Raw genomic sequence first — 18,609 nt, 5'->3', positions numbered from 1 at the left:
TTACTTAGGGTGAAGCAAAAGAATCATGTCAGTATTAAAAACCATCAGTCATCTTCAGTGATAAAATATTAGCTGAATACCTTCAAACTCAGCCATTGTGTCAAGAAACATAGAAGAAGTTAGTTGAGTTCAAGTGTTAACAGCTTTGAAATACTAAAATTCAGTCCATTCCAAATAACTGGAAGGTCTTGAAGGCTTTTAAACTCTTCCTTTTTTAATCCCTTTATTTGAACTGCAACTAGGTAGAATGTTCAAAGACCACATTCATGCAGATGAGAAGTACTGTCACTGGATGCAAAAGAGAAAATGATGGGTTCTATTCTCCAACACTGCCACATCAGTTTGCCTTGGCTTGCTAACAAAATTGATCAAGGAGAGTACTCACTGTGTTTCAGAAATAAGAAGGTGTTTTATTTTCTGGAAGTTTAGCTTCAGTGAGGAAGAAAGGTTGTGTGGCACAGCCTGGCTCTCAGGAGGTTGAGCACACACAACCTGAACCCTGCTGAAGATTTCACTCTGCCTATTTAAATTGAGAGAGCTCTGCCACCTTGCCTCACAGGTACCATACAGTGTTCCATACGGTGGTGGTGGAAGGAGGGCTACCCGAGGTCAGGAAAAAAAAGCTTTCCTTGCTGTTTTCATCTGCTCATTTGGTGAAAGATTAGCTTGTTACTGTTGGATGGGTCCGTAAGGCACCAGTCTCTCTCCCTGGCAAGCAGGAAAGGATTCCACCAAAGTGGCAAATGTCAAATAGGAAGTAGGAGAAGAGATAAGAGAATTATTAGAGACAAAATGAACTAAATTGAAAAGAACTGTTCCCATTTCGGAACTTGAGTTGTTGGGGTTGCTTGGGGCTGGACATAATAATGGGGAAGAGAGTTTACAAATGACCATCAGTGATGTCTCACATAAAATGCATGATTGATAACAGCTCAACCGATGTCATAGTTTCTACTAAAGTGTATGCATGTTCACAGTTCTTCCTTTGAGCATTCTACCTTGCGTCTTGAATTAGCCCTTTCACCAGCACAAGCACCCTATTGATGGCTCGGTATAGAGCCACCTCAGAGTTAAAATTCACAGCGTAAGGATTCTCTCCCTGTGGTACAATTAGATTTGGCTTGGATTTGGTCTTCTGCCTGTGAAACATTGCACAAAGTATTGATTTGAATTGAAATGTGAACAAAAAGAACACAACTTTAAAATGAATCCTTCCAACAAGTTATCTTCCATAAGAGATTGACTGAATCTACTGGGCTGATGAAAGGGTGGACAGAGCTCTATTTAGTTCCATTCTTTAATTGTAATTTATGCAACAAAGCTGCAGCATCCCTTTTGTCGTTAATCCTCAAATCATTTAAAAAACAATGTTCTAGACTCTTCATTTGCCATTTCTGTCAGACATATTTCGAGTCACATTGCCAGAGATCCAGGTGATATTCTGACTTCCTGCCTTGGATAATGACATAAAGTGTTCCACAGATCAGCAATATTACCATTGACAGGGCTGTGTTCACCCTCAACTGGCTTTTCGTCCTGTGGCAGCTTAGAGGTAACTCATCATGACACCGACTGCTTCTGGGAAGACTTTTTCTGATGTTTCCTGAGTAGTGAGCACATCTTGAAATGCAGCCAGCACATCGAGTTGATATCCATTGAACAGGCAGAGTGACTCATGGAGAAGAGCAAACAAATGGACCTGGCCAAGCAATTGGGTTGACAACTTGGTCTTAGTTCACTGTCATGACATTGTGTTTTTTATTGGCCAAATTTCCCCACTCTCTCTCTCTCCTTTGCCCAATTCTCAGTATGTTGTTGCTTTTTTAAAAATCTCTGCCACAGACAATCTCACCTCAACCCACATTTTGTCTGTTTTGTGTTCACTCACTGCTCAAATCATAACAGTGAAGCTTGAACTGAAATTGCCTTCCAAGGATACTTTGCAGATTGGAATAATTCTGCTTTTGTTCCACTCATTTCTTCATTCCCTGTTAGCCTGCCTTGACTAAATGACTTTAAGAGTTCACATCTTAATAAAGAGCTCATGATGAACTTGAACAAGGACAAAGTGTGAATGACTAAGTTGAGAAACTGTAAAGAACCTATGTATATGCTGTCTTTGTTGAACAGTCAGTGTACCAAACAACCAAACAGATTGGTCATGCATGATGAATAAATAAGGTGCTGAACCTGCATCCCAGTACTTCACAGGGCCAAAGCTGTTCGAGGAAGCAAACATTGGAAACCTCTCAATTTGGCCAGTATCCTGAGCATTCATGAGATTGATGTTAAGTTTTTGTCTCTTTGAAATGCAGCCTGAACTTCTGAGAAAGGGATACTGCAGCTCAACACTTGTACTTTAAGTCATATAATTTATACTTTTTTCAGGATTTAAGACATTTTGTTTTCTTGACAATGTCCTTTAAAAACATTGACCGTCAGACTTAGTCTTCAGGATTGTGTACCTGGTCTGGACCTGGTGTTAGGAAATGTGCCACATGTGCAACAAGTCACAATTTCTTGTGTTTTTTTTTCTTTTTCTCGTGTTGGTCTCTATTCAGAAAAGGAAGTCAAGTTCCAGTGTTCAATTAATGGTGAGGACCCTTTTGAAATTTCAATTCACTTCACGTTAATCTTATTTCTTTTTTTTCCCCTTTTTTCCCTGCCAGGAGATGATATTGCGTGTTCACGGATTTTCATGATTTAAGTCCCAACCAGAATAGAAATACTGAAGTCTGTGCATGTTGACAACAGTTAGAGGTCCATTTGGTAAATGACATTAAACTGACCAAATGCCTCCTTCCTCTCTCTCTTTCTCTCTCCCTTTCTGTCTTGCTTCCTTCTCTTTCTCCATATGCTTCTTGTCACAAGATGCTTTGTGTACAATCACTGCAGTTGATAGCAGAATTAACATCTCAATTAGATAATTCAATGGATTGAAAGTAACCAAAGCAGCAGCCAAGTAATTTGGTTGGATTCTCTCCTCATTCTTGAACATTATGGGTTATTTATTATTAACATCTGATTTTAATTTTAAATTTCTGCTGTGAATGGTCAATGACTGGTTTTGATAATTTTTATGCTGCTATACATTCTTGAGATTGTCCATCAGATTATTCTCCAGTCACCAACTACAGAGAAATTAGCTAATCCCCTGGAAATCCATTATATGTAGTCCTCAATTATTAAACTTCCAGAAATTGACAAAAACTATGACTCCCCATCAAATAATGAAGACCGACATATTTTTGTCATGTCATTCATGACCTCAGGTTGTCCCAAAGCACTTTACAACCATTGAAATGTATAAGTTTGTAAGATAACTCACTGGCAAAGTCATGCAAATCTAACTTGCACACACGGCAATTTGATAATGATAGTCTGTTTTAGTATTGTTGTTTGAGGGATAAATGGTGTCTCAGACAATGAAGGTGTGTTCCAGTGCTGTTCCTCAAAATAATAGTGATTTCCTTTCTGTGTACTTGAGAAGCTGAAAAACTAAAATTGTGAACTGTACTCTGCCCCTTTGAGATTTTGACATGACACAGAGAACATCTGTTCATTGTTTCTGTCCTTGCTTTATGGACAAGCTCTCTCAGGAAAATTATTAACAGCAAGGCTCTCACCTTAAAGCAGTTGGACTGACTCCTTACCTGACTGAAAATTGAATGCAAATCTTTGATAACATGTAACACAGATATAGCCAGAATATCACTGAATATTACTTTACGCAGCAGGTCTAGACAGGAAGAAGCCACTTGACTTGCTGCTTGTGTCACCTGTTTCCTTTGTTGTTGGTGTACATCCCTCTTGAGGTCCGAAGCACGAAAAAATAATTTTATGAAAAGCCTTACTTTGGGGCGGCGTGGTGGCTCAGTGGTTAGCACTGCTGCCTCACAGCACCAGGGACCCAGGTTTGATTCCAGCCTGAGGCGACTGTGTGGAGTTTGCATGTTCTTCCCTTGTCTGCACAGGTTTCCTCTGGGTGCTCCAGTTTCTTCCCATAATCTCACAATTAGGTGAATTGGCCATGCTATAGGTTAGGTGCATGACTCCTGGGTAAATGTAGGAGAGTGAGTTTGAGTGGGATACTCTTCGGATGGTTGGTGTGGACTTGTTGGGCTGTACGGCCTGTTTCCACACAGCAGGGCTTCTAATTTTAATTCTGCTTGGTCCTGCAGAAAGGCCGCTAAGTATTTCACATGTAGTGAATGACTTTGAAATGCAGTCACATATGTAAATGGATGTGGCAGTCAGTTTCTGCACAGAGGGACTCACAGCTGCCCAATATGACTTCGGTAGTTTTGGCAGTGTTGTTTGGTGGAGGAATATTGGCTAGGACACTTCCACCTTGTTTTAAAGTATCAACTTGACCAAGCAGTGAAGACCAACATTGTTCAAAGAAAACCGGAAGATGCAAGACAAACTCAACCAGGCTGCCAGCAGCAGTTTTGGAGAATTATAATGAACTCAAAAGGTTAATTCTGTTTCTCTTTCCACAGATGTTGCCAAGATCCTGCTGATTTTCTTGGGCACTTTCTGTTTTTATTTCTGATCTCTAGCATCCACAGCGTTTTGCTTTTATCAGCATTCTTCATGTCTCCTCCAGTAATGCAGCACTCCTTCCAAGACTCTGCTCAACACATCAAGTTGGGCTCAAACTCACAATTTTCTGAGGTGAAGGCTTTGAGCCATTCTGAACTAATCGGAATCACTGGTGATTATTTGAAAGCTGAGACATGCTTAGTAAGCAATACAGTCCTGGCTCCAAAAAGGACAGAAATTGCTGGTCCAACTCAGCAGGTCTGATAGTATCTGGGGGAAGAAAGTGCAATTAATATTTTGACTCCAGTCACCCTTCATAAGGGTTTTGATGAAGAGACATTGGACTCGAAACGTTAACTGCTTTTTCCCCAGATGCTGTCAGATTTGCTGAGATTTGCCAGCAATTTCTGTTTTCATTTCAGATGTCCAGCATCTCCCGTTCTTCATGAAATTTCAGTCCTCCAACCTTAGACTCCAATGTCAACTGAGATTTGTCTTGCCCCAGAACATTGAGTTGTTATTACAAGTCCTATGTGAAAGGGATGCAAACACAGTGTCAATCGTGAAGTGACTGTGCATGACTAGTATATTAGTAACTAAAATGAACTGAAATCCCTTTCTGATGAACAGCTTTTGCCCGAAACATCAATTTTCCTGCTCCTCGGATGCTGCCTGACCTGCTGTGCTTTTCCACTACTCTGGTCTCCAGCATCTATAGTCCTCACTTCCACCTAACTAAAATGAACACCTTGTTGCTCACCGTTATTGGAATGGATAGGACTGATGGTTGTATTAAATGCAGCTACTCTGAGAAATATACTACTTAGCTCTTGAGGTGAACTGTTCTGCTAAGATACCAGCAAGAATTGTGTTTTAGCTCTGAAAGCTGAGTGTTCAAATGTAATATTTGTGGTCACCAAAGCCACCAGGTTTTCTGTATCTCATGTCCTGTGTCTGAGCAATAATCTTGTTTCTGAAAAATCATGCACACTCAATCCGTTTGACAGTTCAGAATTTTGTATAATCTTTAATCTGAAAGACAGGAAACATTTCTGCTAAAACAGTCGTAAAGTGACTCCAATTGATTTAAAAGCCATTTTCTGCCAAGCAACACAATTTATGACTTGATCGGACTTTATCAAACCCACTAATTCAGCTGCTCCATTCTAAGTCCAGATAGTTCAAACTGAAACATTAGTTCCTTACTCAGCTGTGAAATTCAGGCGATGTTAGTTTATCATTCCCTGTGTTCAGGATATTTAGGGTCATGGGACCAGGCGGGTAAATTGAGTTAAGGCACAGATCACTCCTGATTTGTGAATGTCATGAACAGCAGATAATGCTCAAGGGAGCATATGGTTACCTCCTGTACCTGTCACATTCTTTTGCAGTTTGCTGTGTAGATTATTTGTGACGCTCTGCACAATCTCCAGTGTTGGTGAACAAATGTCATAGGCCTTGCAGGAAAAGCTTTAAATAGCTAATGTTGATCAACTTATAGTTGTGTGCTCAGGAGCAGGAAGTAAGCACAATCAGCCAAACTTGTGCTAGTTTGTGAATTAAGTGAAAATATTTTCAATTGAAACATGATTTTCATGAAGCAGCAGCAGTTCCAGTGTATATTTTAGAAGATGGTGGTTGAAAATGAAGGTGCATTCTTCTGGAAAGGTCAGTGACCTTCAGCAGTACAATACTGCATAACTGAGCTCCAAGCTATCCCAGAATATAAATTTCTTTTGGTTTCTGTTTTCCCTCCCTCCCTGTTTGGAGCAATCTCAGCTTCTGTGCTGTGTTGGTCACTGGAATTTGAATCAGAAAGATGAACTTAACAACATGAAGTACTTGCATTTATAAATTGCCTTTTAACATAACAGAATATCCTTGACAGAATTGATCCTCAAACAAAATTTGATATTGAGCAATTGAAGAGGCAAAAAGATAGAAATGCATGGACAGAATTCCTATCTTGTTCCAGAAATCAGGGTTTAAGTAGCTGAAGGCAAAGAAAGTAGGCAGTACAGAAGAGGTCAAAGCTCAAGGGAATCATGGGTTGTCAAATCAAAGGAAGTTACAGAGACAGGGATATGTAAATAGGTTGGATTTGATTATGATAGTGAAATTTTCATTCTTAAAGTGTCAGTGGATTTGGAACCCAATTTAGCTCAAAGCATCATGTTAGTGAGTGAATGGCAGTCAATAGGTTCAGGCTATAAAAGAGTGATGCTTTCTTTGCATCAAGTCCTGCAGCATGTGTCGCTCCTTTGACACCAGAGAAGTGAACTTTGAGAATCCTGCTGAGTTAAATTGGATATGAGAGTAAAGGCAAAAAGGGCATCTTCTGGCCTCGTAGCAACTGCAGTTAAGAATTTCTGAGACCAGTATGCTGCCTTTTTGTTGGGAACCAGACTGACAATGGATTTGTGAGGATGATTTTGTGATTCAAATGTTATTTCTTGATATTTGTGAAAATATTTTAAATGAGGACATTTTCGTTTTTAATCACGGCCCAAAATCCCAGAGAAGCTGATCGTTTCATAGCTCCCATTTGTCCATGTTATTGCATAAAAGAGATTTTGCTTGGCAGCTTTATCAAATCACTGCTATTCATTTTGAGCTCCTCCTTTCACTTGCCAAATGACTTTGCCATCATTCTCCAGCATTTTCAGTAACTTTAACTCAGAAAATAAAAAAAAACACTTCTTGTGGATAGACTGGCACACAATCTGCTTCATGTTTAAGTACAGATTCTGACCAAAAAACCAAAACTATGTGTGTCAGTGTTACATCATTGGAAAAGGTTATAGTTTTGGCTGTCAATTTTGTGGTAAATCTGTGGACATGGAGCTAGAAGGTTTGAGTTGTGCTGAATAATGCAACTAAGACTGATCTGACATGCAACTTTGGATTGGATTAAATTTGAAAACATTGCACTCAACTGATGGATTATTTCTGATCTGTATGGAAAATCTTGGCATACATTCCTGCTGTATCTGGCCAATGCCTTGCACCAAAATCTCCTTTCATCCTTGTGCAATGGCAGTTGACAAGATACCTTTTGAGGATGGACTGTTGTGCCAATCCCCTAACTAATGAAAGACCAATCAACACCATGCAAATAAAACACAGAATGCTTCCTTTAGACAATATTTCTAACTTCTAACTTAAGAAGGGATGTACTGCCAGTTCATGTTTTTTTTTGCTGGAAATAATGTGGAGCCCTAATAAATGGTGAGATTTTGGCCCAGCTTACACAGCAGAAAGGTCTACAGTTGGAATATTTCCAGTGGATCTGGAAAAACTTAACTCAGCTATTCACTGATCTGTGGGTAATGTTATATAAAATTGTAAAGATACCAGTTCTCCGTCAGTCTTGGAATGAGGTTTCATACACACGTTTTGGGAAAAACTTTTTTTAAATAAAAAGTAAAATTTGTTATCTTTTGTTGGGTGACTTGATTTTGGTCCAAATGTTAGATATCAAGTTTATCCATGTGCAAGTATATAAAAAGCTCGTCTTCTGCAAGTATGGAAATGAGAAATTTCTGTTTGTCCATGTTATTGCATAAAAGAGATTTTGCTTGGCAGCTTTATCAAATCACTGCTATTCATTTTGATTCAGTTTATAGGGTTTGACAGTTCTGACTGGTCAAATTTGGCAAATGAGGAATTGTGAAGCAATACTGGAAATGGCATGTCACTGACTTTGGTGTTCATAACTTTTGCTTTTCCTTATCCACAGAGATTGAACTGTTTGATGTGTTAATTGAACCTACACACTTTGTAATGGGAAAACACAGCTCCCACAATTGGAGGTAAAATAAGTCTCAAATTAACAGCTGTAGTAACATTAATATCCTTAAAATTTGTGTACCCTCTTTTTGAGACATTTCAAAGCTAATTCATAAACTACGAAAGCGAACCTGTTCCAACCAACCAGCAGTAGTAAAACCAATGTTGACAGGTGGATCAAAGTAATTCTGTACCTCAGACAGTTCAATATCTGCCACCTCAGTTTGATCTCCTGACCCAGGTGGGCTAGGAGGTGAAAAGTGGACGTGAAATCAACCTAAATCCTCTGTTGTTTTCTGCACAGCCTCAGATAAACAGCACCAAAAACAACGTAGTAACCAGTCCTAAAGGAAACATTCCCTGCCCTGCACTGGTATTGGCTCTCTTCTTCTTCTACCATCTTCTTCTTCCAGAGGCATTGGTGAAACATGGCTAGAACTTGAATTAACTTGATTTTGAGACCACACTTGGGAATTGTATGGAGAGGTTTATGTCAATAATAGTTAATTCAAGGAGCTGTACCTATTTTTCCTGCTTCAAGGAGCCTGGATATTTTTCCCTTTGTCTTGTGAGAGGAAACAATTTCCACAACTTTGCAAAATGCAGTCCGCCGGGACACAAGTTGTCCTGAATTAAAGCTTAGTTTCCAGAAACTTGAACTGTTGTGTGCAGTAAAATCCAAATAGTTTTGATGATTTTTTTTCCACCGCCTGGCATAACCAAGCTCAATGGTGAACATTTTAAGTGGTGTTTATTTGAGCTAGTTGCTAAGTATTTACGTGGATCTGGCGCCCACATTGCATGCACCCGATGAAAGAAAGCCATGTTTCATTCATACCTCCTGTATTAGTTGGCTTGTTGTTATCTTGTTCTGACTTTTCCTTTTGCTGATGACTGTGATAAGACTGCAATATGTAACAGGTATGTCAGTAGGAAAGGACATGCAGTGACAGTTATTATTGGAGGTGAATCTTTTGTCTAAATTTGAAACAAAATTCTGATCACATCCCCTGGCAATGAATGGAACACTTGGCTCAGTCGAAGGAGCAGTTATCTGTACATGTCCGTTTCAGTTTGTTGTGAAACAAAGAACCAGAGTAATGTTTGTTTGGCCTCCATCTTTGTACTTGGATGCAGTGAGGATTGAGCAGAAAGAGCTACGACCATGATTAAGAGCAAGAAAACTGAGATGACCCCAAATAAATGGAGCAAAAATGCACGAAACTGAAGTGCAGATGAAATAACTATTGCCTCAATGTTCAAAGCCTACTGACAATCCAATCTTTACATTGGCAGGGTTTTTACTTGGCTCTTGTTTAATGCATATTGATGCTTTCATCCTTTGATGGGATTTTTCCAGCATTTGGCAATGTATAAGTTCTGAAATGTTCATGAATGTTATTCATAGTGTATGGCTAAGACTTGGCCCAAATGTTTAGGATGTAAGGGAGGGTTGTTTTGAGCCAATTAACAGCTACACATTGCCTGATTGGTCAGAGCTGTGTTTTGTTAATAAATATGTTTTAGTCTTTAGCACTGACTTGAAAACATAAGAACCTCACCAGCCGCGTGAAACGTCATCAGAAGTTCAGTCTGGTGCTGGTTACTGTACTGGCCGATTCTGGGGGTTCAAATGTCAGTTCAAGAGTTTTAAACTCCATAATGTGGGAAGCTTTCATATCATTGTCAAAATCTCATTGGTTCACTCATTTACTTCAGGGAGATGCAGTGTCCTCATTGGGTCGAGTATATATGTCACAAAAGTTCTGCAATGTTTAAGGCTCTCAACTTCTGCCTGAAATGGTCGAGCATACCACTCCATTGTACCAAATCACAAGATCCTCCTGCTTGCGGAGATATGCTGAAGATTTAAGATATGATTGCAATTATGGTGAATTGGCTAGACTTCCCTCGGCCTCAAATTTGGATGGATTGTGTCAGATCACCATGCAGTTAGGGTCGAAAGGACAGGAGAGCTGGAGATCTTTCAGACATTCATTCTTAGTGGCAGTGGCTCTCTTCACATAAATCCCCTGCTCTTGTAATCCCTCCAAACTGTGCTTGCCCATCCCAGTACATACACGTATGCCAACCCCACCATCCAGTTCCCAATCAGTGCTCAGGGATTATTTATCTGTGCCATGTGGCTCCCCACTTCCTGAGAACAGCCTCCCTGATCAAGACAGTCACAGTTTATGTGGTATTGAACGTCTAGAAACTGCAGGTTAATCCCATTAAAATGGATTTCCAGTCAAATTGGACATTTGTGGCAGAAATAGTTAAGACTAAGCCATTAGACAATTTATCCTCAGGTTGATCCAGTTCCACACAGCTGTGAATGAGTCAGTGGGCAAGATGGCAATGTGTACATTTCCACCATTTGTTGATCCTGTGATTAGCAGATATTGGCATGATATGTGCCACAATCATTTGGTAGTTTCACAAGGGAGAAATATCACCAAGTGTGCATTTCAGTTGAGCACTTGGCATGGAATGACCCTCAATGGGCTCTCTGTTGATGCAACATCATCCAGTTTGTCCTACTTCGAGATGAACTGTGCTCATCTTTCTGGTGTGTCTTAGTCTGGTGGGTTCTTAAATCATCAAGGTTTTTATCTCCAGTTGTTTCCTTCCACCCTCCCTATTTCTTCATGGAATTCAGAGAGTACCAAGTTCCTTTGGCACTCTCTAGTGAGGGATAAACCAATCCATAGAGGATGCTTGTCACAGACCCAAGTCATCCCATCCACCGACTGCTGGAGGGATAAGAGGCATCCCTCTGGGCAGCTGTTTAAATTATCCAAATTGAAACCAGACATGCAAACCCTCCAAGTTGCATTACTGAGCTGGATCTTTCTCCCAGTCACCAAATTTCTCATGCAGTGTTTGCTCTCATGCCCACTTTTGGGTCTATATGACAAAAAGCATCATTCAACCTAATGGTATATGTTCTAACATAACTCTGCGGCAGGTGAGGCTTGAATCCAGACTCCTAGCCCAGAGATAGGGTCACCAGCACTGTGTCATAGGAGTCTCCAATTTCTCCCCTTGCGTGAGCTTCAAGTTCACTGAGTGTTCAGTGACTGTAAATTGGTGCAGGTTCATTTTTCTTTGTTCAAACAATATAATTCATCTCATTGTAGTTCAGTACCCGGTGTGGGAGATGCACTGGGGACTGATGGTAGTGTGAGCTAGGGTGTGTCATCCTCACTGAGTGAAACGGATGTTAGCACTGTTTGAAATCAGTCTTCAAAGCTACTCTCACATCCAAATCAAGCTGCTGTTTGGTCCCAGCTGTGGGAATATTGAGTTCTTATTTTGCAACTTTACAACAAGAATCAGTTTAAGCAGCGAAGTAAAGTCAACCCATTCAAATCATAATTTGCAGTTTTTCATCTTCTTTCCATTTCTAGCCACTCGAGGTTGTTTGTTTATTTTGTTAAAATTCTACAAGAGAAACGTGCCGAGCTTTCCCCCCCTTCTCTCTGCTTTTTGCCTTTTTTCCTCGATCGTTTCTACTTCTCTGTTTTTTGTTTAGTTTAAAACCCTCTTTTCTCTACACTAAAATTTCCTTTTCTATATCTGCTTTCACTCTCTTTAGGAACCACAAACTACTGTCATCCATAATCCTGTGGATGGGATAAAGGTACCATCTGTCTGTGCTGTAGTCTTTCCCATCTTTGGAATCTTCCTTTGTCAAGTTCTGTCATAGAAAATGTATCCCTATTATTAAGCAAGAGTTCCCAGGTTCTGATTTGTGTTTTTGAGTTACAAATATTGAGGGTCTCCCACGTAGCAGCTGGTTAGGCATACACTGTAAGTCTTAAAACTGAAGAGTGAGATTTTGTCCTTTCATCAGCCCTCTGGCGCACTGCAGGTTTGATTCTCCCTAATACACTAACAAAGAGTTTCATTTTCTTTTTCATCCTTGGATACAGTTGGCAAACATCACTGAGATATTTGTCAGTTGTCAAATCTTTAATCTGCACTCATACCTCAACCTGAAACACAGACAGTTTGGTTTGTAGGCAAATACAGTAGCATTTCAAGCAAAATTGAAAGAAAGTTATTTCATAATTGAGATGATAAAGTTTCTATGATATCCTGTAAAATACTTGACAGGTTTTGTTCCTGTTGGATCTAATTTATGGAGCTTCCCATTTGTTTTATACGCAATGACATTTCTGTGTTTTGAGCTGTAGCTACAGTAGGTACAAACTAATAGCTAGATCATGTGTGGCTAGAATCTTGAATTCTACTTCTCACTGGTCTCATTGAATACAGCTTGTGGCACAAGATTCAAAATTTCCAAATTGCATAATGCCAAGATTTGATTTTAAAAAAACATTTGGAATGATATATAATCTTTACATCTGAAATAAGTACAAATATGTTGGAAGTGCACAAACCCCAAAACATTCAGAGTTAGAACAGTGATAGATAGAAATTGTCAGCATCAAGTTGAAATAGAGTTCGAAATTGATTTGGCCTCTCACCAATCATAAAGTTAGTTTCAAACTTATCACTCTAACCAGATCATTTTGGCCATTAACATCTCACCAGCTTTCCTCCTTGCAATCTCTGGTACTAAATCTGCAATCGTTATAAGATATCACTCTTTTATCAAGAACTTAGAACGCTTGACGAGCATTCACAGTGGCTCCAACTGGAACACTTGTCTTGTTAACAATCTTGCCTGAACAAGAGCCCTTTGAACAATGGGATCTTTAGAGTGCATAGTACGGAACTAGTTAAACGAAAATTGTCAGATGGCACACTGGCAATTTCAATATGCACTTGGATTCTGTTGTCCCTCTTGCTTCAAGTTGATTTTCTGAGAACAAGTTACTGTTGAAGCCACATCCACTAAACAAGTGACTTATTGAAGATCTAAATTTTTTGCTAATCTCACTTACCTTTTCACTTCACTAAAATTATTCAGAGGCAGTAAATAGAACACTGTTCAGAAAAATGCATGATTCAAATTATCAAAACTAGCTGCTTTATTCTTTTCTGCTTCATGATCATGTTTTCTCCTGCTCTGTTTCACTCAAGCTTTCACATAAATGCTTTTTTTTTCACTGAGTTCAGTATTTGTTCTGTTAATTCGGAGTTCAGGTGGTGAATACACACGTAGCATTGCAAGTAAGACTCTTTCTGTTTTGTTTGCAGGAATCTTCTGACAGCAGTAACACGACTATTGAAGATGAAGATGTTAAAGGTGAGCAATACATTGAAAGCAGTTTTTAAAACATCACATTGCAGGGCTTTGGAGGGGAAACTGAGGTGTACTGCATTTGTTCTGCCAGTTTTCAAATTGGATAAAACGCTCCATGACTCAGGCTCAAAATGAAGTGACCGCTCATTCAGGTTTGCTTTTCCATTTCACCTGATCATAGGTGAGGCTGTCGAGATCAGAAACAAAGTTTACTCCTCTTAGCAGCTTCAGTTACAGTGTTGAATACTTGGAATCGAGGGAATGGCGAACAAGATGAACAAATGTCAAAATTCTGAGCTGTGGTAAATCTGAACTGAACTAGAAACTGCTGCAGTATCTTGAGCAGCATCTGTGCTGAGAGATAAACATTTTTGGTGTGGACACTTAAAAAGAAGTGAAGATATTGCTGAGGAATAGCATTTTAACTGGAATAAACCTGGGGAAGGGAAAAGATGCACTTCGTACACATCACAGTAAATAAATCCGTCAATCAATCAGAAAAGCAAGGAACAGAGGGCTAGAAAAAGTGATTTGTAAAATGTTTAAGTTAACAACCAATGCAGGTCTCAGATCAGCCATAACCTTGTGCAATGGCAGAGAATGATGAAGGGTCTGTCTGGTCTATTCTGTGTCTTTTGGAGATCAACATATGTAAGACATGACATCGGTATGAGAAAACAAAGAGAACAGTAAAAGCTGACAGGAGAGAGGGAAATATAGCAAGTACAGTGTGAGGATTGACAAAGCATCACAAGGACCAGCAAGCTTAGTGCCTGATTGGTGGGCCGGAAAGGTGGGGTAGTGGCAGAGTGGTAATGGCATCGGAATTGTAATCCAGAGGATCTGATTTCATGAGATCAAATCCTATCATGGTATCCAGTGGGATTGAAGTTCCGTTCGTAACTTTGAAATTCAAAACTGGATTTTGTAAAGGCAGCCATAAAATGATTGATTTTAGGGCAGCACGGTGGCTTAGTGGTTAGTGCCTCACAGCGCCAGAGCCTGGGTTCGATTCCATCCTTGGGTGACTGTGTGGAATTTGCACGTTCTCGCCATGTCTGCATGGGTTTTCTGCCAGCTGTTCCGGTTCCCTTCCACAGTCCAAAGATGTGCACACTAGGCAGATTGCCCATGCTAAATTGCCCATAGATTTCAGGGATGTGCAGTCTAGGTGGATTAGTCATGGGAAATACAAGGGTAGGGGGATGGGTCTGGGTAGAATGCTGTTTGGTTTGGAGCCGTTGGGTCCAGATGGCCTGTTTCCACACTGCAGAGATCCTATGATTCTACATATACAGACCACCTTGCCAGTGTAGTGTTGCAACGGTTAGAAATGCCTCCAATTTCCATTTGCAACCATCCTACTCCCAAGCATCCCTGCAGTGTGTGATTGTCAGAAAATCCAGCGCATCCATCTTGTTAAAATTTATTTGTTTCACAGGATTACCATTTGTTAACCATCCAAAATTATCTTGAGATGGTGGTCATGAGCCATGATAAGCCAGTGCATCCACACAGCTTCAAGCAAAGCATTATTGTTATTTAACAATATTTAACATTGCAGTATTTTCTACCAGAGAGAAAACTGAAGGTACAGATCAAGTGCGGCATTATTATGGTCAATATTTGATACCAGAGGGCAACAATAACACAGTATTCTTCCATAAAATTTAATTATATTTTTGGATTTCTGCGTTTTTGGAAATAAGATATCGAGGTTGAAAGAGTATGACAGCAACTAAGATCCTTGCAGGAGAGCTTAGGATTGAAATTTCAAGTCAGAACAGAAATGTTTAACCAATCTGTATTTGGTTCTGTGATACAGTGAAGTGTTGACGAAGAGCAGGGGTGATTGTGTGCTGGCTTAGTTTTTGGGGATTGTTTGGAATCTTGGGTGTATTGTTCCACCACTGACCTTACGCTGTAAGGTGCTGGGATAGATAGTTCGGTCAAAGAGTGAAGTATGGATATATGGGGGAACAGATTGTTTTGGAAAGTGGAGAATGAAGGGGGGAAGCCATATCTCTCGACTTTGGAACTGGTGAAAATATCATGTAAAAACAGAGAAATATATATATGGAAATGTAGGCCTGTTAAATGAGGCAAAGGGGTGGAAAATGAGGGTTAAGGGAAACAACATTCTTTCTGGAAGAAAGAAGACAAACAGAAGAAGTTCAATAAATAGATTGAACCATCAGGATTGTTTCCTTTTGAAAAGGACATTTTGGAGCATCACACAAGACAGTTGGAATTAGCAGAGAAGTTGCTGTCAAAAACGAGGAACTTCAGAACAACAGAGGGTCCTAGCATGAAGCAGAATAGGAATAAGTGTAATCCAGATGTTTTTGGGTATTCTTTCACAGGATGTGGGTGTTGCTAGCTTTGCCAATATTGTTATATTTCATTGACTGAGAGAAGATGGTGATGACCGTCTTTGGAATTGCTGCTTTTGCATCTGGACTGCTTTTGCACCCTCAGTACTGTTAGGGATAGATTTCCAAGATTTTTAACCCAGCGACATTGAAGGAAGATGATTTGAATTCAGGATGGTGTGTGGATTTGAGGGCAACTTGTAGCTTATGATGTTTTTTTAGGTAAAAAAATGACTGCATTGGTGGAAAAGAAGATAGGCAGGTAGGACAAGTCATGGGGACAGTGCTGAGCTGGAAGTTTGGAACTAGGGTGAGGTGGGGGAAGGGGAAATGAGGAAACTGTTGAAGTCCACATTGATGCCCTGGGGTTGAAGTGTTCTGAGGCGGAAGATGAGGCGTTCTTCCTCCAGGCGTCTGGTGGTGAGGGAGCGGTGGTGAAGGAGGCCCAGGACATCCGTGTCCTCGACAGAGTGGGAGGGGGAGTTGAAATGTTGGGGCCACGGGGCGGTGTGGTTGATTGGTGCGGGTGTCCCAGAGATGTTCCCTAAAGCGCTCTGCTAGGAGTCGCCCAGTCTCCCCAATGTACAGGAGACCGCATTGGGAACAACGGATACAATAAATGATATTGGTGGATGTGCAGGTAAAACTTTGATGGATGTGGAAGGCTCCTTTAGGGCCTTGGATGGAGATGAGGGAGGAGATGTGGGCGCAGGTTTTATAGTTCCTACGGTGGCAGGGGAAAGTGCCAGGATGGGAGGGTGGGTTGTAGGGGGGCGTGGACTTGACCAGGTACTCACGGAGGGAACGGTCTTTGCGGAAGGTGGAAAGGGGTGGGGAGGGAAATACATCCCTGGTGGTGGGGTCTTTTTGGAGGTGGCAGAAATGTCGAAGTATGATTTGGTTTATGCGAAGGTTGGTAGGGTGGAAAGTGAGCACCAGGGGCGTTCTGTCCTTGTTATGGTTGGAGGGGTGGGGTCTGAGGGCGGAGGTGCAGGATGTGGACGAGATGCATTGGAGGGCATCTTTAACCACGTGGGAAGGGAAATTGCGGTCTCTAAAGAAGGAGGCCATCTGATGTGTTCTGTGGTGGAACTAGTCCTCCTGGGAGCAGATACAGCGGAGGCGGAGGAATTGGGAATACGGGATGGCATTTTTGCAAGAGGTAGGGTGGGAAGAGGTGTAATCCAGGTAGCTGTGGGAGTCGGTGGGTTTGTAAAAAATGTCAGTGTCAAGTCGGTTGTCATTAATGGAGATGGAGAGGTCCAGGAAGGGGAGGGAGGTGTCAGAGATGGTCCAGGTAAATTTAAGGTCAGGGTGGAATGTGTTGGTGAAGTTGATGAATTGCTCAACCTTCTCACTGGAGCACGTGGTGGCGCCAATGCAGTTATCAATGTAGCGGAGGAAGAAGTGGGGAGTGGTGCTGGTGTAATTACGGAAGATCAACTGTTCTACATAGCCAACAAAGAGACAGGCATAGCTGAGGCCCATACGTGTGCCCATGGCTATCACTTTGGTCTGGAGGAAGTGGGAGGATTCGAAGGAGAAATTGTTAAGGGTGTGGACCAGTTCGGCCAAACGAATGAGAGTGTCGGTGGAAGGGTACTGTTGGGGATGTTGGGAGAGGAAAAAACGGAGGGCTTGGAGGCCCTGGTCGTGGCGGATGGAGGTGTAGAGGGATTGGATATCCATGATGAAGATGAGGCGTTGGAGGCCGGGGAAACGGATGTCTTGGAGGAGGTGGAGGGCATGGGTGGTGTCATGCATCTTATTATGAATCTGCTGCCCTCGTTCTTCAAAGTGGTTGAGTTCACCGATTCAGCAAGTGTGTTGAGGGAGCCCTGTTGACTGCAGTGTCTGTTGTGTATATTGTAAGCTACTGCCACTGTGCGTAGGTGGTGAAAGGAGTGAATGTTGAAGGTGGTGCCAGTCACATGGGCTGCTTTATCTGGATGGTGTCAAGCTTCTTGAATGTGTGTAGTTGGAATAGCAGACAAGTGGAGTGTAATCCATCACACTACTGATTTGTGACTATAGATAGACTTTGGAGAGTATATGTATAAGTTGCTCCCTTCAGAATTCCAAGCCTCTGTTCAGTTTCTCAATTCACTTTCTGATCAATTGAACCTCCCTAGTGGAACGGTAGTTACGTGTTCAGCACTGGATGTCAAGATAGTAGAAAAGGTGTTTAAGAAAATGGAAGAAGGCACGGGAAGTAGAATTACAATTGTAAATTCATAGAAACTTGAGACAATCGTCATTCCGGTGTTGGTTCTTTGTAAGAGTGGGCGCACTTGGTATCCTGCTTGCATTAACCTTATGTGTATTCCGTCATGATCTGCTAAAATGCTGGGACAGGCTCAAGGGGCTGAATAACCTATTGATTTTGTGCCTTGGTAGTCAGTATGTATATGCTTCAATGCTGTGATTTTACTGTCACAACTCATGCCATTCTGTCATGAATGAGGTTCATAATATCTGCTTTAAAAAACAGCTTTAAAAATGATCTAAAATTGTATCGGAGGGCTTTGCAGTCTTCCAGTTTGGAAATGAAAGTTGAGCAAAATGTGAGAATGTAGTTGTACTGAACCATTATCTAAACAGGGAATGAATGAACATCCACAACCACTTCAGAAGAGATCTCATGCAGTATGGATATTTGTAGAAGCCAGAGATGACAAAGTGATC

The 18,609-nt window shown here is 41.0% G+C and overlaps 1 protein-coding gene across 50 annotated transcripts in view; it reads left to right on the top strand.

Moving 5' to 3' along the window:
- Window positions 1–18,609, top strand: part of LOC132836823 (calcium/calmodulin-dependent protein kinase type II subunit beta) — a 262,349-nt gene that overhangs the window by 194,102 nt on the left and 49,638 nt on the right. For 13 of the 50 annotated variants that reach the window (XM_060856305.1, XM_060856297.1, XM_060856295.1 and 10 more), the window contains 4 exons: window positions 2,562–2,594; window positions 8,639–8,707; window positions 11,936–11,980; window positions 13,507–13,555. In XM_060856305.1, the coding sequence (XP_060712288.1) occupies window positions 2,562–2,594; window positions 8,639–8,707; window positions 11,936–11,980; window positions 13,507–13,555 (196 nt within the window). The remainder of the gene's footprint in view (window positions 1–2,561; window positions 2,595–8,638; window positions 8,708–11,935; window positions 11,981–13,506; window positions 13,556–18,609) is intronic. The other 37 variants (XM_060856335.1, XM_060856311.1, XM_060856328.1 and 34 more) reach the window with 7 other exon arrangements.

Source organism: Hemiscyllium ocellatum, chromosome 48 (assembly GCF_020745735.1).
Source record: "Hemiscyllium ocellatum isolate sHemOce1 chromosome 48, sHemOce1.pat.X.cur, whole genome shotgun sequence".
Lineage (NCBI taxonomy): Eukaryota > Metazoa > Chordata > Chondrichthyes > Orectolobiformes > Hemiscylliidae > Hemiscyllium > Hemiscyllium ocellatum.
This window is presented reverse-complemented; position numbering and strand designations above follow the sequence as displayed.